At 63.4% G+C, this 23,678-nt stretch overlaps 1 protein-coding gene across 5 annotated transcripts; it reads left to right on the top strand.

The window, feature by feature from the left end:
- Positions 1-986: 986 nt before the first annotated feature.
- Positions 987-22,452, top strand: NUMA1 (nuclear mitotic apparatus protein 1). Of its 5 annotated transcripts, XM_080340271.1 has the most exons (25): positions 987-1,123; positions 2,833-2,905; positions 3,246-3,334; positions 4,356-4,435; positions 5,178-5,260; positions 5,341-5,421; positions 5,891-5,975; positions 6,353-6,485; positions 7,571-7,719; positions 8,784-8,901; positions 9,513-9,630; positions 10,531-10,671; positions 10,839-10,961; positions 11,701-14,886; positions 15,476-15,517; positions 16,298-16,558; positions 16,660-16,878; positions 17,819-17,976; positions 18,067-18,283; positions 19,050-19,332; positions 19,412-19,548; positions 20,086-20,256; positions 20,473-20,574; positions 20,647-20,817; positions 22,274-22,452. In XM_080340271.1, exons 2-25 carry the CDS (start codon positions 2,864-2,866, stop codon positions 22,307-22,309), a joined length of 6,225 nt encoding a protein of 2,074 aa, XP_080196397.1. In that variant the 5' UTR covers positions 987-1,123; positions 2,833-2,863; the 3' UTR covers positions 22,310-22,452. The 5 variants fall into 5 exon arrangements, with proteins under 5 accessions (XP_080196397.1, XP_080196396.1, XP_080196395.1 ...); XM_080340270.1 differs by having other exon boundaries at positions 16,298-16,366; positions 16,460-16,558; positions 17,819-18,283; positions 20,473-20,817; XM_080340269.1 differs by having other exon boundaries at positions 20,473-20,817.
- Positions 22,453-23,678: the final 1,226 nt, after the last annotated feature.

The following is a 23,678-nucleotide window of genomic DNA, read 5'->3' as shown; positions in this document are numbered from 1 at the left end:
CCCAAGACCCCTGTCGGCCCCCACGCGTGTTCCTGTGTCCCCCAAGACCCCTCCCGTCCCCTTCCCGTGTTCCCCCAGGACCCCCCGTGTCCCGGTACCTTCCGCCGCCGCCCCCTCCCCACTCGCGTCTCCCCTGTTGCCACGGCAACCCGCTCCCACCGGCTCTCGCGAGACCCGCACGCCTAGAAAGGGCCGCCGGGATTGGTAGTTTCCCTTCGTCCTCCTCGCCACGTGACGCGCCCCACCCCGCCGGCGACCAATGGGAAAGCGGCGGGGGCGGGACAAGCCGTTTGAATCCGGGCGGCGGAACGGCCCGGGGGGGGGCGGCCCCGGACACGGTACGAGGGGTCGGGGGTCGGTCGGGACCACGGGGCGGGGACACCGGGGGGCGGGGGTGAGGTGGGGTCTGTCCCCCCCCCCCCCCAGCCGGCCCCGCACCGGGCACAGCAGCGCGGGGGGGCAGACCCAGCGCGGCGCCTCCCGGGCGCCCCCGTTCGCTTCCCGGCGCTTTGCAGCGCCCGGCGGCCGCGTCCCCCGCCCGGCTCCACGGCCGCGTCTGCTGCCGCCGGGGCCGTTTAAAATCCCCTTCCCTGGCCGGGCTGGGGCGGCCCCAGCGCCCTGGGGAGGGTCCCCGAGGGACGAGCGACCCCCCCCCCGGTGACAGCGGGCAGGCCTCGGGTGCCCCCGAGGGTCCCGCAGCCCCAGCGGTGGGTCCGGTCCCCACGAATCTGTGGCTGCTTGCGGGTGGGGGGCGGAATTTTGGGTAGCGGGAGGGGGGTCGCAGCCCGCCGGGCCCCGGTGTGTCGCAGGGAGCGGCGGGGTGACAGCAGCGCTCGCCCCCACGGCCAGGTTTGGGGGGGGGGGGGTGCGGGGGGCTCATCCCGGTGCCCCCCCCGGCAGCAGCGCCTTTCGGTGCCGTTGCGCCTTTAACTTGCGCGGCCCCGGCGCGGTGACGTGGGGGTGGCCCGGGGCCAGGAAGGGGAACGGGAACGGGAACGGGAACCGAGCGTCGCTCCGCCAGCCCCGCCGCGGCCACAACAACTTTTGTTTTGTGCGCGGCCCCCCCGCCGCTCATGGCCCCTTGAACCGCCCCCCCCGCCCCGAGCGCCGCCGAGCGCCCCCGGTAAGACCCGAACAAAGACTTTGATCCCCCTTCTTCCTTGTTTGTTTTTTTGACGGGGGGGGGTGGCCAACCTCCCCGCCCCCTCGCCCCTCCCCCCCCCCCAGCCCCTCGCTGCCCCTCTGGTGTGCACCGACCCCCCAGAAGACGCGACCCCCCGGCCCCCCCGGCGCCGGGACGCGGGGCGGCCCCGTTGGGTTTTGCCAACATCCGGGCGCTCCCGCTCGGGGTGGCCGCCGTGTCCCCCCCCGCGTCCCCGCCTCCTCCTCCTTCCCGCGCTGGGGGGCTCCTGTGGGTCAGCCCCCCCACCCCACCGACATTTGGGGGCTTCCCGCAGCGGGACCCCCCCCCCATGTCCTGTCCCGTCCCGTCCCGGGGGGGCCGCGGGCACCGGGCCACGGGAGCTCCGGTGCTTGCGTAACGCCGCGATTGTGCGCGGGGGGGGCGCGGCAAAGGGCAGCGCCATGGCCGGCACCGGCACCGACACCGGGCTCGGCCCCCAACCAGCGCCCCCCACCCGGGTCTCCCCTCCCGGCTCCGAGCCGGGGGGGCGGTGTTGTTGTCACCGCCAGCACCGGTGACGCAGGAGCGGCTCCCGTCCCGTCCCATCCCCGGGACGCGGGGCTGGCGCGCCCCGACTTTTCGCGTGGAATTTTGGGGTACACCCCACAACCGCGGGGGCGGCGGGGCGGCTTTGGAGCCAAACTGGAGGCAGGATCCATCCCCCCCAAGATCCGGCGCGGGCAGCGGGGGCTCCGCGTCCCCCCGAACCATCGCCCCGGTGCTCCCGGGGTCGGCGACCGAGCGATGGGGGTGTGAGGAGGAGCCCCCTCCCCAGCGGGGCTATTTTGGGTGATTTTGGCCGCCGCCTCCGCTCCCGGATCACCGGGGCGGCACCGGGAGGCCGAGGTCGCCGTGGGGGGGACGTGGCGGCTCCTGTCCCAGCCGCGTTTCAGTGGCCGCGCAGCCAGAGCAGCTGCGGCAGCTCAGCCCCCGGCGCCCCAAATTCTCTCTGTTATTTGTCTTTCTATTCTATAAATCCCCCCACCGTGGGCTCCGTGGGAGCTCCCTCCCCATTCTCCCGCCACACTCAGCCGCTTGTTCCTGCCCAGTTTGGTGCTTGTTTACCGCTGGTCCCTTCTGCTCCCCAAAGGTGGGATCTGCGGCCGCTTCTCCCCGCGGCGCCGGCGTCTCGTTCTGCTGCGGCGGGGACACCGCGGTTCTCAGCACGGCGGCCCCGTACCTACCACATTTTGCCGCTTTAACCACTCTCTCAATATTTTGCTCGTGGTTTTCTGTGTTTTCCCGACATGCCGGTGCTGGGGAAACACCATCCCCAGTGGGCGCACAGCCCGGGGATCCCCACGGTTTGGCACAGCCTGAACCGCAGCCGCTTGTTTTGTGCCTCCGCGGTGGATGGACCCAGCGGGATGCTGCACGGGGGCTGAGCGCGGTCCTGAGGAGCCAAACCTCTACGTTTCTATTAAAAAACTATTAAAGCCAAGTTTGGAGGGGCTTGAGCAGCTGGTTTTTCAAGGGGAGCATCCCGGGCGCTGCGGGAGGGGACGTGGCTGAAAACCAGCAGGACGCGTCGTCTCGATGGACACGAGCGCCCGGCGCTGCGTGCAAGCTCTGTATTAACCTAATTATGATGTTTTGCCTTAATTTTTGTGCATTTTTTAATTTATTCCCCCCGTTGTCGGCGTTTCTAGGTCGGGGCGGTGACCTGGCAGCCTCGCCAAGATGCCTCTTCACGGCGCGAGAGCCGCGGCTCTCCTCGCTTGGGTAAAGTGTCTTTTTCCCCTGGTGGGATGTTCCACACGGGGGGTCCTGGCTGGTGCTGTCGCTGGAAGCTCCTTGGGGACGTGATACCCGGGTTTGTGGCTGGGGCAGCCGCATCCCTGCTGTTCTTGGGTGTTTGCAGGAGCCGCTTTGCTCCCCGTTCCTCTGGAGTAACCAGAAATGCCGGAACAGCTCGTGCCAGCCGCCCTGGGACCAGAAAGGGGCTGTTGGGTCTGGGGATGGGGTGTTGGAAGGCTCAGTTGTCCCTTGCCGGGATGGGGAGGTCACGGGTGACACGGCGCGGGGTGACATTGGCTTCTGACCGTCTCACCGCCGTTTATAGGTGAACAGCACGCAGGTCTGTACCGACCCCCTCCATGATCTGGCGCAGCTCCAGGACTGTAGCGTCTTCATCAGGATCATCAACAAAATGTGAGTTTGGGGATGTTGGGCTGCCCTGTGTGGGCAAGTCCATCGAGGGAGGGGATTCGGCCCCTCTGCTCCCCTCTGGAGCGTCACAGCAATGATGCGAGGCTGGGGGACAGGCTGAGAGAGTTGGGGTGTTCAGCTCCGAGGAGACCTTAAAATGGGCCAATTAGAAAGACGGGGCCCGATTGCTCCATCGCACGGGCGGGCATGGCTGGAGGAACGCGGGGATGGGAGGAATCCCTCCCGATGGTGATTAAAACCTTTGAACCGTAACGAGCGTCGGAGCCGAGACCCAGCGCGCTCTGCTCCGCGTCGCTAACGAGCCGGCGAGGCAAATTGGGAGGCGCGAGGCTGCCGCGGGGCTCCGAGCGCGGCGCTGCCTTCCAGACCTCCTGGTGGGAGCCCGGCTGCTCTAATTACCTCCCGCGCGGTGTTAACGAGGGCCGGGATCTGCCCGCGGTGGGTGGGGAGGAAGGAGCCGCCCGCACCCGCCGTGTGTTTAGTCAGAGCTGGTTAATCTCCTCCTGGGTCTGTGCTCCGGCTCGGATAAGCCGGGATCACCGGCGGCGTGTGCGCACAAAACGGGCCTGACCGAGCTCGGTAAGTGGGACGGGAGCTCCCGACAGCACCGGGGACGAGCTGGGAAAGCTGTGAGGATGAGAAAATAGGGGACGATGAGAAGATCCTCGTGCCGGCTGAGTCCCCGCTTTGGGCACCCCGGGAGTAACCAAAGGGCCCAAAGAGGCGCCGGTCGAGCGCAGGTTGGAGGCGCACGGGCTCATTTTGAGCTGGCGGCTGGGGAGGAAGATCTGGAACGGGAGCAACAAACCGCAGCTTCGACCCCCCCTAAAAAACCCAGCGTGGGCTCCGAGTGGGGAGCGGGGGGTCTCCCATGGGGTCTCCCATGTAGTGACGCTTTGCTGCCCCGGCTCCCGCGATGCTCAAGGTTCAGCCCCTTGCTCGGTCAGCTCTGTTGTGTTTAACCCCTCGGCCAGGTGTTAACGCGCCCCCTGCTCTTCTCCAGCCACAGGAGCGAGGAGGGGGAGTCGGTGCTGGAGCAGCCGCTACCAGAGAGAATCTCCTTCATCCGCGGCTTTTTGCAGAGTAAGAGCCCCTGCTCGATGTCCCCTGTTCCTGCTCGGTGTCCCCTGTTCCTGCTCGGTGTCCCCTGGCCCTGCTCAGTGTCCCCTGTTCCTGCTCGGTGTCCCCTGTTCCTGCTCGCTGTCCCCTGGCCCAGCTCGGTGTTCCCTGTTCCTACTCGGTGTCCCCTGGCCCCAATCCTGCTGGAAAACCCTTTATCCTGGGGGGGTAAACAGGGCTGCTTTGGTGTTTCGGCTCGGTGTCTCCTGGACCGCTCGCTGTAGGTGGGACACGCTCGGCGCCCGAGGAGCGAGAGGTGCAGGGAGATGCTGCAAGGGAGGCAGGGGGTTAAATTTCCAGGGAGGGAGGACAAAAAAGCCCTGTTGGTGTTAATGGCAAAGGCTGAGCCCGCCGGGCGCTTCCTCTCCTTGGGGACACACCACAGTGTCACCTTGGGGTGGTGGGGGCTCCTGTATGATGGGCTGCATGTTGCATAGAATCACAGGATGTCCTGAGCTGGAAGGGACCCATAGGGATCATTGAGTCCAGCTCCTGTCCCTGTTTTGTGGGGGTTTTTTGGTGTGTTTTGTGTTCTTTTAAACGATTGTTGATACTTATTGCCAAGCAGGAGCCACCAGAAGTTGTAGCGATAAACAACGATCTCCTATTTGTCAACATTATTTGATAATGTTAGAAGCGTATTGTTATAACAATACAACAAAAACACATTGTTTGCATTCGGTCGGGCTGTGATTTTGTTTTGCAGAGCACTGCAAACACAAATCGGCCGCCGAGAACCTGGTGTCGGCGCAGAAACTGCTGGAAGGAGAGGAGCTGGCGTTGGCCAAGGTGACCGGGGCGGGTTTTACTCCCGGCCAATGTGGCGATGACCGACCTGGGGGTGGTGACGCTCGCTTGGTTTGTTTCAGGTGGCCGTGCTGCTCCTGTATCACACGTCCATGAGCTGCAGGAGCTCTGCAGACTGGAACGAGTTTGATTACGACACCCAGGTAACCACGTCTGAGGGTGCTGGAGAGAATTGAGACAAGGGAATGGAGCTGGTGAGGGGCTGGAGCACAATGTGATGGAGACTGAGGGACCTGGGGCTTCAGCTGGAGAACAGGAGCTGAGGGGAGACCTTCTGATCTCTGAACTGCCTGAAAGGAGCTTGGAGCCAGGGGGGTCGGGCTCTGCTCCCCAGGAACAAGCGCCAGGAGCAGAGGAAACGGCCTCAAGTTGCGCCAGGGGAGGTTGAGCTTGGATGTGGGAACAATTTCTTCCCCAAAGGGCTGTGGGGCATTGGAACAGGCTGCCCAGGGCAGTGCTGGAGTCACCAGCCCTGGAGGGCTGGACAGACGGACATGAGGTTCTCAGGACATGGGGCAGTGCTGATGTGGGGAATGGTTGGACTGATGACCTTGAGTGGCTTTTCCAACCCAAATGACTCTGTGATTCTGACCCATGGCTCTTTGGGTACAGGTCGAGCTGGCGTCGATCCTCAAATTTGTGCTGGACAATGAGGAGAGCCTGTATGAGAACCTGGAGAAGTTCCTGCAGCAGAAAGGTGAGCGCTGGAGCCCGGCTGCCTCCGCTGCGGCACCGCCAACATCCCGCGCCTTGTCTGGCCGAGCGTCGGGCACGGTGTTCTCCTTGCCAGCACCAGTTCGCACCCAGTCAGACTGACGGGTTTGCTGTATCAATGTCCAAGTGCCTGGTTTTGTGGCACATGCTGCCGAAATGCAGCTTCCCGGCTGCCCAAATCATCGCGGTGGGAGCGGAGAGTCGGGAGCCGGTGGGATGGGGCCGCGAGGCAGTTCACAGCTTTCCGGGCTGATCCATCCCGGTGGAATCTGCGGTTCCTTGTGCGTTAGGGATTTCGGCTGCTACACCTGGTATTGATGTAAAGATCACGACCGGCTTCTCTCTGGTTTCCGTTCCCAGCGCCGCCGGCCTCGTCCGGCAGCAGCTCCGAGGAGCCGTCCCCGCTGCTCCCCGCGCCGCAGAAGTGCAAGGTGCGTTTCCTGGAGCTGCAGAAGATCGCCTCCTCCTCCTCCTCTTCCTCCCGCTCCAACAAGTACGTGCTCGGCCTCACCACAACCAAGGGGATGGGATGGCTGGGGGGTACAGACAGGGCAGCTTATGGCACCTGGAGGTGTAAGCGGGACACACGGTGGCTCGACGGGTCCCCGTCTCTGCCGCGGTGCTGTCCTGTTGACGCAGCTGCGCAGCGCTGGGGTGATTCGGGTTGTAATTAGCTCCTTGTAGCCCAGCTCGTTTCAGCCTAACGAGCACCGACACTTCCCAGAGCGGCCCGTGCTCTTCTGGGCAGGGTGGGTTTGGGGGAGCAGGTTTGTGTTGTGGGGGGCTCTGCGGTGGAGCCCCAGCTTTGGCATGAGGGGAGACGGATGTTTCGCCATGGGACCGGCGCAGGTTTGTACGTCGGATGCTCAGGGGTTGGTGTGGGTGAGGAGAGCGGTGACAAGGTGTCAGTTATTGCTCTGAACCTGCCCCTGAGATCAAAGAATCGCACAGTGTCCTGAGTTGGGACCCACAGAGGTCACGGAGTCCAACTGCTGTCCCTGCACAGGACACCGCGCAGCTCGCGCCATGCAGTGTTGCAGTTTTAAGCGATGTGAAAGGCACTACATAAAGAACAGTGATGTGCACAATATCATAGGCTGCGGATCAGAAACTTGATTTAAGTCCGTATTGTGCATGATAGTTTGTCCTCATTTGGACAAGTATTTAGAGGGTGCGATCTGGCTGTGTAGCGTAGGTAAACCAGGGGAGGAGGTGCTGGAGGTGACACCTGGAAACTTCGCTTAGCGGCACTTTGGTTGGTTTCCACAAGGTACAGGACTTCAAATGTGTTTTCTAATGCCATCCCAGTTCCACTCTCTACAAGGACTTTGAATACTCTTTCTTGAGAGAAATTAGTAAATTATATTGAAATTACTTGCACTTCTTGAACACTGTGAGGTTGGGGCCGTGACACCTCCCTGTGGAGCCTGTTCAGTGTCCAGCACCTCTGGGGGAAGAACCTTTTGCTCATGTCCAACCTAAACCAAGACCTGGGAGGAACTTAAACCAGGATGAGGGGGATCAGAGCGGGTCTGGCTGGGCTGGGGCTGACGGAGCTCCACGCCTGCCTGTCCGCAGCATGCCGCCCGCCTCGCCCATGGGGGACGTCATGCAGACCCCCCAGTTCCAGCTGCGCCGCCTGAAGAAGCAGTTGGCTGTGGAGAGGGAGAACCGGGACGAGCTGGAGGTAGAGCTGGCGGAGAACCGCAAGCTCATCGCCGAGAAGGGTCAGTTGCTAACGGGACATCCTGGGGCGCAGGGTGGGACCTCATCTGGTTTTGGTGGGTTTTGTTGTGATTTTCACAGAATCACAGAATCCCAGAATGTCAGGGGTTGAAGGGCCCTGGAAAGCTCATCCAGTGCAATCCCCCCATGGAGCAGGAACACCCAGATGAGGTTACACAGGAAGGTGTCCAGGCGGGTTGGAATGTCTGCACAGAAGGAGACTCCACAACCCTCTGGGCAGCCTGGGCCAGGCTCTGACACCCTCACCAGGAACAAGTTTCTTCTCAAATTTAAGTGGAACCTCCTGTGTTCCAGTTTGCACCCATTGCCCCTTGTCCTGTCACTGGTTGTCACCAGCAGAGCCTGGCTCCATCCTCCTGACACTGCCCCTTTCCATATTGATCCCATGAATGAGTCCCCCCTCAGTGTCCTCTTGTCCAGCTCCAGAGCCCCAGCTCCCTCAGCCTTTCCTCACACGGGAGATGCTCCACTCCCTGCAGCATCTTGGTGGCTGCGCTGGACTCTCTGCAGCAGTTCCCTGTCCTGCTGGAACTGAGGGGCCACAGCTGGACACAAGATTCCAGGTGTGGTCTCCCCAGGGCAGAGCAGAGGGGCAGGAGAACCTCTCTGACCTACTGACCACCCCCTTCTAACCCACCCCAGGTGCCATTGGCTTCCTGGCCACAAGGGCCCAGTGCTGGCTCATGGTCACCCTGCTGTCCCCAGGACCCCCAGGTCCCTTTCCCCTACGCTGCTCTCCAACAGCTCATTCCCCAACTTACACTGGAACCTGGGGTTGTTCCTGCCCAGATCCAAGACTCTACACTTGCCCTTGTTCTATTTCATTACATTTCTCCCCGCCCAGCTCTCCAGCCTGTCCAGGTCTCTGATGGCAGCACAGCTTCCAGTGTCACCACTGCTCCCAGCTTGGTGTCACCAGCAAACTTGCTGACAGTCACTCTGTTCCTTTGGGAGACGGACACACGTCCTGTGCTGGGCTATTTTGGGGAGTTCAGGTGACATAAAGAGCTGGTAACGAGCCCTTTCTCTGTTCCACCCTCTCCAGAGGCTCAGGTCACCATGATGCAGCAGCGGATCGAGCGCTTGACTCTGCTCAACGAGAAGCAAGCGGCCGACCAGCTGGAGCCCAAGGAAATGGAGGAGCTGCGGGAGAAGAACGAGAGGTAATGGATGGTGGGGGATGCCCGCGCCCTCCTGCCGGGCTGGTCTCGGTCGCTCCTGCGTCCCTGCGCTCCGTGTTGTCCCTTCCCCAGCAAAGCACGAAACGGGGGTGAGGACAAACCTTCTCGTGTTCTGCGTCATCTCTGCACCCAGGGAGGTGGTGGCTTCAGCAGTGAGGGAGTTGCAGGATGGTTTGGGTTGAAGGGACCTTAAAGCTCCCCCAGTGCCCCCCTGCCATGACAGGGACATCGTCACAGCTCAGGGTGCTCAGAGCCCCGTCCAGCCTGGCCTGGGATGTCTCAGGCATGGTTCACCCACCGCCTCTCTGGCCAACCTGGGCCAGGCTCTCACCACCCTCAGGGCAACAATTCCTCATATCCAGCCTGAATCTCCCTCCTTTAGTTTAACCCATCACCCCTTGTCCTGCCACAACAGGCCCTGCTCAAAAGTCTGTCCCCATCTTATGGTGGTTTCTCACCACGGTGCAGAGATGCCTTGAAACCTGAATTTCCCCAGCTATATCCAGGAGCATTGGTCCCCAGCGATGTCCCTGCCCACGTTGCTTTGTGCCCTGCTAAGCCACGACATAACGACCTCCTCTCCTCTCCGCCAGCCTCATGCTGCGCTTGCACGAGGCCCTCAGGCAGTGCCAGGACCTGAAGACTGAGAAAGGCCAAATGGACCGAAAAATCAACCAGCTCTCCGAGGAGAACGGGGACCTTTCCTTCAAGGTAGGGGACGCTGTGTCCTCTGCGTGTCCCCACAGCCCAGTGATTTGTGGTGGGAGCCAGGGAGGAGATTTTGATCACAGAATCATTTTGGTTGGAAAAGCCACTCAAGGTCATCAAGTCCACCTGTAACTTGAGCCCTGTCCCTGCCCCACGTCCTGAGAACCTCCTGTCCGTCTGTCCAACCCTCCAGGGCTGGTGACTCCAGCACTGCCCTGGGCAGCCTGTTCCAATGCCCCACAGCCCTTTGGGGAAGAAATTGTTCCCACATCCAACCTCAACCTCCCCTGGCGCAACTTGAGGCCGTTTCCTCTGCTCCTGGCGCTTGTTCCTGGGGAGCAGAGCCCGACCCCCCTGGCTCCAAGCTCCTTTCAGGCAGTTCAGAGATCAGAAGGTCTCCCCTCAGCTCCTGTTCTCCAGCTGAACCCCCAGGTCCCTCAGTCTCCATCACATTGTGCTCCAGCCCCTCACCAGCTCCGTTCCCTTCTCTCCACTCGCTCCAGCACCTCAAGGCCTTTTTTGGCGTGAGGGGCCCAGAATTCCCCCCAGGATTGGCGGTTTGTCCTCCCCAGGTCCCAGCACAGAGACGGTCACTGCCCTGGTCCCGCTGGCCACCCCAGTGCTGGTACCAGCCAGGATGCTGGTGGCCTCTTGGCCACCTGGGCACACACTGGCTCACGTTCAGCCATTGTCACCAACACTTGGCTCTGCCGCTGTCCTGGTGTGACCTTGACCCCTTGACTGAGCCTGTTTTGGGCTCCAGATCCTGATTGAAGGGAAATCCTGGTGGTAGAAATAGGTGCTGGGTGGCGCTGCCTGTGTGTCCGTGGGCGCTGCCGTGCGCGGTGCCCCGGCAAGGGCACCTCTGTCCCTCCAAGGAACGTTGTTTTGTTGCCTCCTCAGCTGCGGGAGATCGGCAGCCACCTGGTGCAGCTGCAGGAGGCCCTGAACGAGCTGTCGGAGGAGCACAACGCGGCCCTGGCGCAGGCGCAGGAGAAGCAGGGGCAGCTGGAGAGCGAGCTGCGCGCCGCCCTGCACGAGAAGGTGAGGGGGTCCCGCCGGGGTGTGCCCGCTCTGCTGCACCCGCAGCTCCGGACTGCGGGACGTGTCGGCTGCTGTCCCCGCAGCGAGGAGGGGAACCCCGAAACAAAGCTTTAAACTGGGGGTTCCCTCGCCTCACGTGGTGTTCTGTCCCCCATTTCTATCCCTAGAAATGCTCGGAAGAGATGGTGGAGATTCTCCGGGGGAAGATTTCTCTGCTGGATGACCAGCTGGCCAAACTGGGGGACAGCAGCACCCAGGAGAAGGGAGAGGTCATGGGGGACGTCCTGAAGGTACGGCTGGGTCTGCAGGGGGTGCCGGCAAAGCCGTGTGGGGCGGAACCGGCTGCTCTCTGCTGCTGGGTGGGGGGTTATGGGGCTGAGCGCTCCGTGGGAGCCCCTTTTGTGTCAAATTTGGGAATACGGCTCCCGGGGAGCTACTGGTCCCCCAGCATGGGGCAGCTCCTGCATGGTGAGAAAAGGCATTTGGTGACGGGGGGTGGGACGGCACAAGGCTGAGGGGAAAGTGGGATGTGCTGGGGGGAAGGTGAAGCTGTTGGATACAGCTCAAGTTAACACCTGAGGGGGTGTGTGTTTTGTTTCCCCCCCTTCCAAAGAGAAGACTCCAGGGAGACCTTATTACATCCTTTCCTGCTCCAACGGGGGGGTTGGACTGGATGATCTTTGAGGTTCCTTCTAATCTCTGATATTCTGGGATTCTTTCTGTACTTAAAATGGGCTGATAAGGGAGATGGGGACAGACTTTTGAGCAGGGCCTGTTGTGGCAGGACAAGGGGTGATGGGTTAAACTAAAGGAGGGAGATTCAGGCTGGATATGAGGAATTGTTGCCCTGAGGGTGGTGAGAGCCTGGCCCAGGTTGGCCAGAGAGGTGGTGGATGAACCATCCCTGAGACATCCCAGGCCAGGCTGGACCTGAGCTGGTGAAGATGTCCCTGCTATGGCAGGGGGGGCACTGGGGGAGCTTTAAGGTCCCTTCAACACAAATTATTCTGTGATTCTTCTCTCTGGCAGCTGGAGGAGCTGAAGCAGGAGGTGTCCGGCCTCACTGCAAAAGGGGCTGAGCTCCAGGCCGCTGTCCTGCAGCTGGAGGAGGAGAAGCAGCAGCGAGAGGCAGCCCTGCAATCCGAACGCGGCCGCTTCGAGGAGGAGAAGCAGCAGCTGGGCAACCTCGTCGCCAACCTCCAGAGCTCCCTCTCCGAGAGCCAGCGGGCCCAGGAGAAGCTGCAGCAGGACCTGCGGGCGCGGGAGGCCGAGGCGGCGGCCAGGCACGCGGCGGAGGCCGAGCGGATGGCCGCCCTCGACACCCAGCACGAGAAGACGCTGCGGGAGAGAGATTCAGCCCTGCAGCAGCTGCAGCAGCTCGGGGAGGCCAACGCCGCCCTGAGTGGCCAGCTGCAGGCCGTGGCGCAGGCCCGCGACGCCGGGCAGGCCGCCTGGGTGGAGGAGAAGGCCGAGCTGAGCCGCAGGGTGAGCGAGCTGGAGGGCAGGATCCTGGAGCTGGGGGCGCAGCAGCAGCAGCAGGGAGCGGCGGAGGAGCTGCGAGCGCGGCTGCGGGAGCTGGAGGGCCGGCTGCGCGACAGCCAGCAGAGGCTGGCCGACAGGGAGAAGCTGGCGCGGGAGAACACGCGCCTGCAAGAGCGGCTGCTCTTCCTGGAGGAATCCCTGCGGAACACCGAGGGCATCCTGGAGGATGAGAAGAGGCGAGCGGCCGAAAGCCTGGAGAGCAGCCTGGCCAGGATCGCCGAGCTGGAGGTGGAGAGGCAGCAGCTGCAGCGGGAGCGGGGCGAGGAGCCGGCCGAGCGCCGGGCGCTGGAGGAGAGCGGCGAGAAAGCCACCGGAGCCTCCGCCGCCGCCCGAGGGGAGGACGGCGAACGTGGGCGGCTGGAGGAGGAGATGCGGGCGCTGAGCCGGGAGCACGGCCGGGTCTGCCAGCAGCTGCGGGCCGAACAGGAGAAGGCGGCGGCGCTGGAGACGCGGGCAGAGCGCCTGGCCGCCGAGCACCGGGAGAAGCTGGCCGCTCTCCAGGCCGACCTGTCCAGCGCCCGGGCGCGGGCGAAGGAGAAGGAGGGCGAGGAGCAGAAGCTGAGGGCCGAGGTGTCCTCGCTGCGGGAGAAGGTGGCCGTCACCGAGCAAGCCGCAGCCCAGCGCGCGGCCGGGCTGGAGGCCGATGCCCGGCGAGCTGCCGAGGCGCTGGAGGGGCTTTCCCAGCAGCTCTCCGAGGAAAAGCTCAAATCCAAGGAGCTGGAAGCCGCCGCGGAACGGCTGCGGAACGCGGAGGCCGAGCTCTCCCGAGCGGCCGCCACCGGCCGGCAGCGGGAGCTGGAGGTGGAGGTGGAGATGAAGAAGCTGTCTGGGGAGGTGACGCTGCTGGGCGCCCGGCTGGAGGAGACGCTGCGGGAGCACCAGCAGGACCTGGCGCGCTGGGAGGAGGAAGCCGAACGCTTGCGGCAGGAGGTGGAGCGGGCCAAGGCAGATTGTGCTGCCGAGCGAACCCGCAAGGCGGAGCTGGAGGTGAAGCTGCAAAACTCCCTGAACGAGCAGAGGGTGGAGCGGTCGGCGCACCGGGAGGAGCTGGAACGGTCCCGGGAGCTGCTGCAGGAGAAGGACGGGGAGATGGAGGAGCTGCGGCGGAAGAACGTCTCACAGGGCGAGGAGCTGAGGGACCTGCAGAAGACGGTCAGCAAGCTGAAAGGAGAGCTCGCCGCGGCCAAGGTGGACAACGAGCCGCGGGAAAGGGACGACGTCCAAGCCACCTGCTCAAAGGATGCGTCCGTCAAAAGCTCGGAGAAGAAAACCCATCCCAGGGAGCAGGAACCCGGCTCGAACCGGGACCTTCCCCCGGAGAAGCTGAAGGAGATGCAGGCGCTGCGGTTGCGAGTGGAGGGGCTGGAGCAGAAGTGCAGGGAGCAGCAGGAGGCCATGGCCGCCCGCGAGCGAGCGGCGGCCGAGGCGGCGCTGGTGGAGCGAGCGGAGCTGGAGGGCTCAAGGAGGGACGCGGCCCAGCAGAAGGAGAAGGTGGTGGAGCTGCAGAAGCTTCTGGAAGCCTCGAGGTCGACGCAGGCTCTGCACGACGCCACTGTGGATGCCCTGCGGAAGGAGCTGCAGGAGAAGGGCAGGGAGCTGAGCCAGAGCAAAAGCGCCGCGGCCGCCGCTGAGAAAGAGCTGGCGTCCCTGCGCTCCGCCGCGCAGGAGAAGGGCCGCTCCGAGGAGAACTGGAAGGAGCAAGTGTCCCAGTGTGTCCAGGAGCTGGAGAGGAAGAACAGCCTGATCGGCAGCCTGGAGCACGAGGTCTCCATCCTGCACCGGCAGGTGACGGAGAAGGAAGGGGAGAGCAAGGAGCTGAAGCGCCTTATCCTGGCTGAGTCGGAGAAGAGCAAGAAGCTGGAGGAGAGGCTGCGGGTGCTGCAGACGGAGATGGCCACCGCCGCCTCCCGCGCGGCCGAGAGGTGCTCGCTGATGAAGGTGGAGGTGCAGCGGTGCCAGGAGGAGATGGAGAAGCAGCGCTTGGCCATCGATGCTCTGAAAAGGGACCGGCATTGCCAGAGCCAGCGGGAGGACGAGCTGCGCCAGGAGGCGAAGATCTGCCAGGACAAGTGTCTGCAGAAGGAGCAGCTCCTGGCCGCGCTGCAGCAGGAGCTCGGCGCTGCCCAGGCGCTCGCTGCCGAGCTGCCGGCGCTCAAGCTGCTTTACCAGCAGCTGCAAGCCGAGCGCGCCTCCCTGGAGAGCCAGCACCGGCAGGACCTGGAGCAGCGGGGGAAAACCCTGGCCGCCCTGCAAGCGGAGCTGGCGCGGGCCAAGCTGGAGGCGGCCGAGCTGCCGGCGCTGCGGGAGCGATCGGCCGAGCAGGACCAGGCGGTGCAGCGGCTGCAGGCGGAGGCGGCGGAGCAGGCGGCGCGGCTGGTGGGGCTGCAGCAGGCCAACGCGCGGCTGGCGGAGGAGAACCGGGGGCTCGGCGAGAGCCGCAGCCGCGGGCAGCAGCGCTTGGAAGCGGAGCTGGGCCAGGCCAGGGAGAGACATGCGCGGGAGATGGAGCGGCTGCGCGCAGCGTCGGAGGAGCTGGTGGCCGGCAGCCGGCAAGAGGCTGAGGAGGCGGCGCGGAAGCTGGAGGCGATGAGGAGCGAGCATGAGAGCAGCAAAGCGGCAGCGCTGGAGGAGAGGAAGAAGCTGCTGGAGGAGAAGCAGAGGCTGACGACGCAGGTGGGGGCTCCAGTGACCTCCCCGCTGGGTGGGGGGTTCTCCAGGAAAAGGGGGTTCCTTAGAATCACAAAATCATTGTGGTTGAAAAGCCCTTCAAGATTGAGTCCAACTGTTCCCCACCCCTGTCCCTGCCCCATGTCCTGAGAACCTCCTGTCCGTCTGTCCAACCCTCCAGGGCTGGTGACTCCAGCACTGCCCTGGGCAGCCTGTTCCAATGCCCCACAGCCCTTTGGGGGAGAAATTGTTCCCCACATCCAACCTCAACCTCCCCTGGCGCAACTTGAGGCCGTTTCCTCTGCTCCTGGCGCTTGTTCCTGGGGAGCAGAGCCCGACCCCCCTGGCTCCAAGCTCCTTTCAGGCAGTTCAGAGATCAGAAGGTCTCCCCTCAGCTCCTGTTCTCCAGCTGAACCCCCCAGGTCCCTCAGCCGCTCCATCACATTGTGCTGCAGCCCCTCACCAGCTCCGTTCCCTTTTGGTCTCCTCCACACCCCTGAATCCACATCCCCCGGGAAGGGGGGTCTGGGACACACTCCCCAAACAGCCTTTCCCAGACCATCCACATGTTCACTTCTGTGTTTTGTGTTGGCAGGTGGAGCAGCTGGAGGTATTTCGGAAGGAGCAAACCAAGCAGGTAACTCATGCAACGTGCTGGCTGCTTCAGCAGTGACAGCGTGCAGCCCCATCTGCTGCCCCGTGCCACCAGAGCCACTCTTGTCTCCTGAACCGTTTGCATTGGGGACCGAGCCGCAGGGCGTGTGGCTCTGGGTGTCTGGGCTTGGACCTTTGACCTGGGAAGTGGGAACTGGAGCCCAAACCTGCCAGCTTTGTAGAATCATAGAATGTCCTGAGCTGGAAGGACCCCATGAGGATCATCAAGGGGGGACGTGCTCCTCCATGGGATGGTTGTAGATGGGAGTCTTGTACCCAGAGCTGGTTCAACAGCGGCTGAACATGAGCCAGCGTGTGCCCAGGTGGCCAAGAGGCCACCAGCATCCTGGCTGGTACCAGCACTGGGGTGGCCAGCGGGACCAGGGCAGAGACCGTCCCTGTGCTGGGACCTGGGGAGGCCAAACCCAAACCCTGGGGCAGTTCTGGGCCCCTCACACCAAGAAAGGCCTTGAGGTGCTGGAGCGAGTGGAGAGAAGGGAACGGAGCTGGTGAGGGGCTGGAGAGGGAGGTTGAGGTTGGATGTGGGAACAATTTCTTCCCCAAAGGGCTATGGGGCATTGGAACAGGCTGCCCAGGGCAGTGCTGGAGTCACCAGCCCTGGAGGGCTGGACAGACAGACATGAGGTTCTCAGGACATGGGGCAGGGACAGGGGTGGGGGACGGTTGGACTTGATGATCTTTTGGGGCTTTTCCAACCAAAACGCTTGTCTGATTCTGTGGTGACCCAGCCGTGTCCTTCCAGGTGGAGGAGCTGAATAAAAAGCTGACTCAGCACGAGAAAGCCACGCGCAGCCAGCAGCAGCGAGTTAAGGTAAATAGGGACCAAAATCCGGCAGGGCTGAGCCCTTGGTGGCTTCCAGGGGATGTGTGTGTGACCCTGAGCCGGTCCCTTCGCTGCCCGCAGGAGCTGCAGGCAGAAGCCACCCGGCAGCAGGACAAGGTGACGGAGCTGCAGGCGCAGCTCGCCCAGAAGGAGCAAGCGGCTGAGCACTACAAAGGGCAGGTATGACGGGGGCTGGCATGTCCCCAATGTCCCCGACGTCCCCATCCTTCCAGGCAGCGTGTCACGGGGAAGCCTGACGGGTTTTCTCTCTGCCGTCCCAGATGGAAAAGGCAAAAACTCACTACGACGCAAAGAAGCAGCAGAACCAGGACCTGGCGGAGAAGCTGAAGGCCATGGAGCAGCTGCAGAAGGAGAACGCGGAGCTGCGGAGCGAGTCGGAGAGGTTGGCCAAGGAGCTGGAGCGGAGTGTCCTGCAGGCCAAGGAGTCGGAGCTGAGCTGCAGGAACCTCAGCAGCCAGGTCCGCAGCCTGGAGGCTCAGGTGGGTGTGACGGAGCTTCAGCCTCTTCCTCCTCCTCCTCCTCATCACCGCTGGCTTGCTGAGAGGATCACAGAATCACAGGATGGTTGGGGAGATCATCCTGTCCAACCTCTGGAGATCATCCAGTCCAACCCACCTGCTCACACAGGGTCACCAGAGCAGATCACACAGGATCCCAGGGGGTTTGAATGTCTCAGAGAAGGAGACTCCACACCCGCTCTGGGCAGCCTGGGCCCGGCTCTGGCACCTCCCAGCAAACAAGGTTCTGCTCATGTTCACATGGAGCCTCCTGTGTTTCAGTCTGTGCCCGTTGCCCCTCACCCTGGCGCTGGGCACCACTGAGCAGAGTCTGGTCCATCCTCTGACACCCACCCTGACATATTGATCCATTGATCACATCCCTCTCAGCTTCTCTTCTCCAGCTCAACAGCCCCAGCTCTCTCAGTGTCTCCTCACACGAAGATGCTCCAGACCCCTCAGCATCTTCATGTCCCTCCCTGGACTCTCACCAGTAATTCTTTGTCCTACCTGAAAGGAGCTTGGAGCCAGGGGGGTCGGGCTCTGCTCCCCAGGAACAAGCGCCAGGAGCAGAGGAAACGGCCTCAAGTTGCGCCAGGGGAGGTTGAGGTTGGATGTGGGTCCAATTTCTTCTCCAAAGGGCTGTGGGGCATTGGAACAGGCTGCCCAGGGCAGTGCTGGAGTCACCAGCCCTGGAGGGCTGGACAGACGGACAGGAGGTTCTCAGGACACGGGGCAGGACAGGGCTGGGGAACAGTTGGACTTGATGATCTTTTGGGGCTTTTCCAACCAAAGTGATTCTGTGATTCTTAAACTGGGAAGCCCAGAGCTGGCCCCAGTTCTGCAGATGGGGTCTCACCAGGGCAGAGCGGCAGGACAACCTGCTGGCCACGCTCTCCCATCCTCCCTGCTTCCCATCCAGGTCGAATTTGCCAATCGGCAGCTCCGGGATCTTGGCAAGTTCCAGGTGACACCGGACACGCTGAAGGGCCAGGAGACTTTCAGCCAGAACCCCGCGGACCTCAGCGCCGACAGCCTCGACCTCAGCATGGACGACGCGCAGCCGCTCAACTCCACCAGGTACCGTCCCCACGCGGCTCGGCAGAGCCCGTCCTGCCGCCGGTGCCGCGGAACCGCGGTGTCAACGCCGCCCCGCGCCCGTCTCTGCAGGAAGGCCGGTCGCTCGCGGTTGGAGACATCGGTGGCGTCGCAGCAGCTGCCGCGCAAGGTGGAGTCCCTGGAGAGCCTGTACTTCACCCCCATCCCCAGCCGGACGCGGTCGCGGCTGGAGAGCAGCGCCGGCTCCCTGGGCGACGTCTCGCTCGACTCCGGCTGCAAAACCCGCTCGGCGCGGCGCCGCACCACCATCAACATCACCATGACCAAAGTGAGCGCCCGCCCGTGGGGCAGGGAGGGATCTGTGGGGCACAAGGGCAAGCGCAAGGTCCTGCACCTGGGTCGGGGTAACCCCTGGGATCAATCCAGCTGGATGGAGGGGTGGGGAGCAGCGCTGAGAAGGACTTGGGGATGAAAGATGGGACGTGAGCTGCCATGTGTGCTCACAGCCCAGAAACCACCCGTGTCCTGGGCTGCATCCCCAGCAGCGTGAGCAGCAGGTTTGGGGGATCCTGCCCCTCTGCCCCGCTCTGTGAGACCCCCCTGCAGTGCTGGTCCAGCTCTGGGTCCTCAGCACAGACACACATGGAGCTGCTGGAGAGGGGCCAGAGCAGCCCCAGGAATGACCCGAGGCTGGAACAGCTCTGCTGGGGACAGCAGAGAGAGTTGGGGTGTTCAGCTGGGAACAGAAGCTCCAGGGAGACCTTAGTGCGGACTTAAAAGAGGCTGAGAAGAAAGATGGGGACAGACTTTTGAGCAGGGCCTGTTGTGACAGGACAAGGGGTGATGGGTTAAACTAAAGGAGGGAGATTCAGGCTGGATATAAGGAATTGTTGTCCTGAGGGTGGTGAGAGCCTGGCCCAGGTTGGCCAGAGAGGTGGTGGATGAACCATCCCTGAGACATCCCAGGCCAGGCTGGACGGGCTCTGAGCACCCTGAGCTGGTGACGATGTCCCTGCTCATGGCAGGGGGGGCATTGGGAACATCCCTTCCACCCCAAACCAGCTGTGATTGACCATCTCTGGATTCCCCCCCAGAAACAAGCCAAGCCCGAGGAACCCTCCAGCGCCGACATCTCCTTCCGCAGCCTCCCGGCACCTCCGCCCCCGAATGCCGACGCCGGCAGGAGCCGCCTGCGCTCGGCAGCCTCCACCCGCTCCCTCGCCAGCTTCTCCTCCCAGGAGTCCCTGGTCAAGCTGGAAACCTCCTCCCCCCAGGACCCCCCCAGCAATTCGGCGCTGCTGGGGCTCCCCGGCTACCGGCCGGTCACCCGCAGCTCCCTGCGGCGCTTGCAGGGGGGCGGCAGCAGCTCCAGCCTCGGTGTGTGGGGGCAGCCAGGGGGGGGTCTGGGGGTTAATTCCACCCGTGGGACACCCCCTGAACTCTCCTTTGGGTTTAGGCCGGAGCAGCTTCTACCTGGGGACGTGCCAGGACGAGCCGGAGCAGCTGGACGACTGGAACCGCATCGCGGAGCTGCAGCAGCGGAACCGCGCCTGCCCCCCCCACCTCAAAACCTGCTACCCCCTGGAGAGCCGGGTAAGGGTTCCGAATTAAACACCCGAAACGGAGCTTCTAATAGATCCTGCTCGAAGCATCTCGGTGGCTTTGCTGAGCAAAGGGACAGGGGTTTATTGTCCTCCCAGGAGAAGCCACCGATTCTGTTGTGTTCTCATGGGAAGTGAAGGCTTGTGGGGAAAGATTGATTCAAAAATTAGTCTTAATTTCTGTATTATAAAAATAGAGCGGTCCTGCAGGTGTGTAAAATGATGTTTTGTGGCAGGGAGGGTCAGTGGGACATAAGGAAAAGGTTCTTCCCCAGAGGTGCTGGACACTGAACAGGCTCCCAGGGAGGTGTCACGGCCCAACCTGACAGTGTTCAACAAGAGACTGGACACCGTCCTCAGACACACGGGGTGACCTGTGGGGTTGTCACTGCAGGGACAGCAGTTGGACCCGATGATCCTGTGGGTCCTTCAAGCTCAGGACACTGTGACTCCACAGCTCCCAGCGTTGGGGTTTGGGGTTCATCGGCGCACGGGAGCGTCGGTGCCAACTCCTCTGTGTCACCTCCAGCCCTCCAACATCCTGGGGACCATCACGGACGAGGAGATGAAGACGGGGGACCCCGAGGAGACGCTGCGCCGCGCCAGCATGCAGCCCGGCCCCATCGGCACCGGCATCACCACCCGCCAGCAGCGCAAACGCCTCTCGGACGAGTCCCACCATGGCCCCGACACCCCCGAGGCGAGTCTGGGGACACTGGTGGGGACAAGACGGGACTTGGGGACACCTGCAGGTGTTCTCTAGGTGTTGAGGTGGCTGCTGGGGGCCTTGGGGGCAGAGCTGGCAGGAGGGGAAGCTTTGAGCCTCCTGTCCCCTCCCTGCAGCCCCTCCATGTCCCCAGCCCCCTCGGGGGGTGACCGCGGGGCTCACTGTCCCCTTTTGTCCCCTCTTTTCCAGTCCAAGAAGCCAACCAGCTGCTTCCCGCGGCCGCAGACCCCGCGGGAGCGGCGCAGCTCCCAGCAAGTCCGCAGGAGCCAAGTGCAGCCCCCGGCCAAGCAGGTGCGGATGTGGGAAAAACTGGGGGGGTCGGGACCCCCCCGTCCTGCCCCCCAGCTCACCCTGTCCCTGCAGGTCGACAAGCGCCAGTCGCTGGCGTTCAGCATCCTCAACACCCCCAAGAAGCTGGGGAACAGCCTCCTGCGCCGGGCGGCCGGGCGCAAAAGCACCCCCAAGGGCACCCCCCGCAGCGGCGGCGCCCGCCGCTCCCCCCGCATCGCCAGCGCCAAGTCGCCCAAGGGCAAGGTAGGGATGCTGCCACCCCCCCGCGGCCCCCAGAGCTCTCCCAGGGCACCCAGACCTGTCACCTGCACCCCTAACCCCCCCCAGGGCACACAAACCTGCCACCTGCACCCCTAAACCCCCCCAGCACACCCAAACCTGTCACCTGCACCCCTAAACCCCCCAAGGGCACCCTAACCTGTCACCTGCACCCCTGAACTCCCCCAGCGCACTCAAACCTGTCACCTGCACCCCTAAACCCCCCCAGGGCACCCTAACCTGTCACCTGCACCCCACACCCCCATATTGCTCCAGGGCACCCAAACCTGTCACCCTCCCCACCCTCCATGGCACCCAAACCTCCCCATGGCACCCAAACGTGTCACCTGCACCCCTAAACCCCCCCAGGGCACCCAAACCTGTCACCTGCACCCCTAAACCCCCCCCAGGGCACCCTAACCTGTCACCTGCACCCCTAAACCCCCCCAGGGCACACAAACCTGCCACCTGCACCCCACACCCCCATATTGCTCCAGGGCACCCAAACCTGTCACCCTCCCCACCCTCCATGGCACCCAAACCTCCCCATGGCACCCAAACCTGTCACCTGCACCCCTAAACCCCCCCCAGGGCACCCTAACCTGTCACCTGCACCCCTAAACCCCCCCAGGGCACACAAACCTGCCACCTGCACCCCACACCCCCATATTGCTCCAGGGCACCCAAACCTGTCACCCTCCCCACCCTCCATGGCACCCAAACCTCCCCATGGCACCCAAACATGTCACCTGCACCCCTAAACCCCTCCCAGGGCACCCAAACCTGCCACCTGTACCCCACACCCCCATATTGCTCCAGGGCACCCAAACCTGTCACCCTCCCCACCCTCCATGGCACCCAAACCTCCCCATGGCACCCAAACGTGTCACCTGCACCCCTAAACCCCCCCAGGGCACCCAAACATGTCACCTGCCTCCAAACCCCCCCAGGACACCCAAACCTGTCACCTGTCTCCCCTGGACACCCCCAGGGCACCCAAACTTGTCATCCAAACCCCCCCTAGGGCACCTAAATGTGTCACCTGCTTCCTCTCCCCTCCATGGCCCATGAACCCCCCCAGAGCACCCAAACCCAGCACCCACCACCCCCTTGGCACCCAAACCCCCCAGGGCACCCACACATGTCACCTGCCCCCCACCCCCCCGCCCCCAAACTCCCCCCAGGGCACCCAAACCTGGTACCTGAGCCCCCTATGGGGTGGGAGGGACAGGAGGGGACGCACATTGTCACCCCAGTGCCCTGAAACCTTGCCCTGGGAACTTGGGGACAATGGGGGGGACACACCCCTGTTGTCACGGGGGGGTGGCCTTGTCCCAGCAGCACTGTGGGGGGGTCCCAGCATGGGAACCGCCCCCTCCAGGGCTTTGGGAGGGGGTTGGTGACACTCACCGCTGTCCCCTCTCTGCTCTGTCCCTTCCAGCCCAGTCGCCGATCAGTCAAGGACACAAAAGTCTGAGGTGGCCCCAACCTGGGGAGGGTGAAGTGTCCCCTGTCCTCAGCCTGTGCTCCTCCCTGTCCCCCCACCTCTCCCTGTCCCCCCAGGGTCCACCAGCCCTGGCTGGGGGGACACAGACGGGGCCACCTTCCCCGTGTGACACTGCCCGGTGTCCCACCGCTGTCCCTGCACTATGGGGGCACCTCCAGCATCTGCACCTGGGGTGGGGGGTCCCGATCCTGCAGCCCCCCAGGATGGGGACAGGGGGGATGGAGCATCCTGGCAGCCCCTGGGGACAGCGTGGGGGGGATGGTGACATTTTTAAAGTGTTTCTACTTGTAAATAAATTGTATTTTTCTCCTGCTCTGGGGGGTCCTGGCTCAATCCTGCCCCCAGGGGCCACACTGTGGTGACAACCAGGGACCGCAACTGGGTCCTGAGGGGAGGAAAAGTGTCACCTTCTTGTCACTCCAGCTGTCCCACCGGGGACTCACCGCAGCCCCAGGGGACTTTGCTCTCATTTTCCTACTTTTCTCCTTTATTTGTCTTCAACGGCAACTCGCAGTGTCACAGCCCTGGGGACAGCACTGGCTCCTCTGTCCCCACATCAGCCTTGTCACAGCCCTGGGGACAGCACCGGCTCCTCTGTCCCCACATCAGCCTTGTCACGGCTTTACTGGGGACAGCAGCGGCTCCTCTGTCCCCACATCAGCCTTGTCACGGCTTTACCAGGGCCACCGTCCCTCTGCCAGCACAGCCGAGGCTCCGCTCTGGTGTCACCGACACCTGTGGTTTCAGCGTCCTGCGATGGGGGTTTGTCCCCTCAGCCCTACCCCAGCAGTAGGACGGGGTCCCTTGTGTCCCTGTCCCCTCTGCTGTCCCCGCAGTCCTACCCCAGCCAGCAGGATGGGGTCCCTTGTGTCCCCTCTGCTGTCCCCGCAGTCCTACCCCAGCCAGTAGGTCCCCGGTGTCCCCTCCCCGCAGGTGCTGGCATGTCGCTCCACCTCGGCTGCGGCAAAGAGCAGCTGGCAGAGGGGACAGGACACCCAGGACCCCCCTGGTGGGGACGAGGGCTGGGCCACCTCAGGCTCTTCCTCCCCGCAGCCGGCAGCGTGTGTGGGCAGCAGCTCCAGGCTGAAGCGACCTGTGGGAAGGGGAGGTGACACAGGTGTCCCTGTGGAGCGCAGGGTTTAAGCTCCCACCCTCCCCAAAGGTTCGCGTGGCACCCGGTGACGTGTTGTGACATCCCTGCTTGTCACAGCTTGGCCCAGCTCTGAGGCCACCGCTGCTTCTCCCCCAAAAAATCTGGGGTTCAACACGTGCAGCGGGAGCCACCGCTGTCCCTGTCTGTCACTGTCCCCTTGTCCCTCACAGCCACGGCAGAGAGCAG

The sequence above is a fragment of the Nesoenas mayeri genome, assembly GCF_963082525.1.
Source record: "Nesoenas mayeri genome assembly, chromosome: 1".
In the NCBI taxonomy this organism is placed as follows: domain Eukaryota; kingdom Metazoa; phylum Chordata; class Aves; order Columbiformes; family Columbidae; genus Nesoenas; species Nesoenas mayeri.
The sequence above is the reverse complement of the archived record's forward strand: the minus strand, read 5'-3'. Positions and strand labels throughout refer to the sequence as shown.

Excerpts from the sequence above, each read along its gene's own strand:
- NUMA1 (XM_080340267.1), top strand. The coding sequence starts at position 2,864 with ATGCCTCTTCACGGCGCGAGAGCCGCGGCTCTCCTCGCTTGG. Across the intron at positions 2,906-3,245 it reads CCGCGGCTCTCCTCGCTTGG|GTGAACAGCACGCAGGTCTG; the intron begins GTAAAGTGTCTT and ends CGCCGTTTATAG. Across the intron at positions 16,879-17,818 it reads TCCGCAGCCTGGAGGCTCAG|GTCGAATTTGCCAATCGGCA; the intron begins GTGGGTGTGACG and ends CTTCCCATCCAG.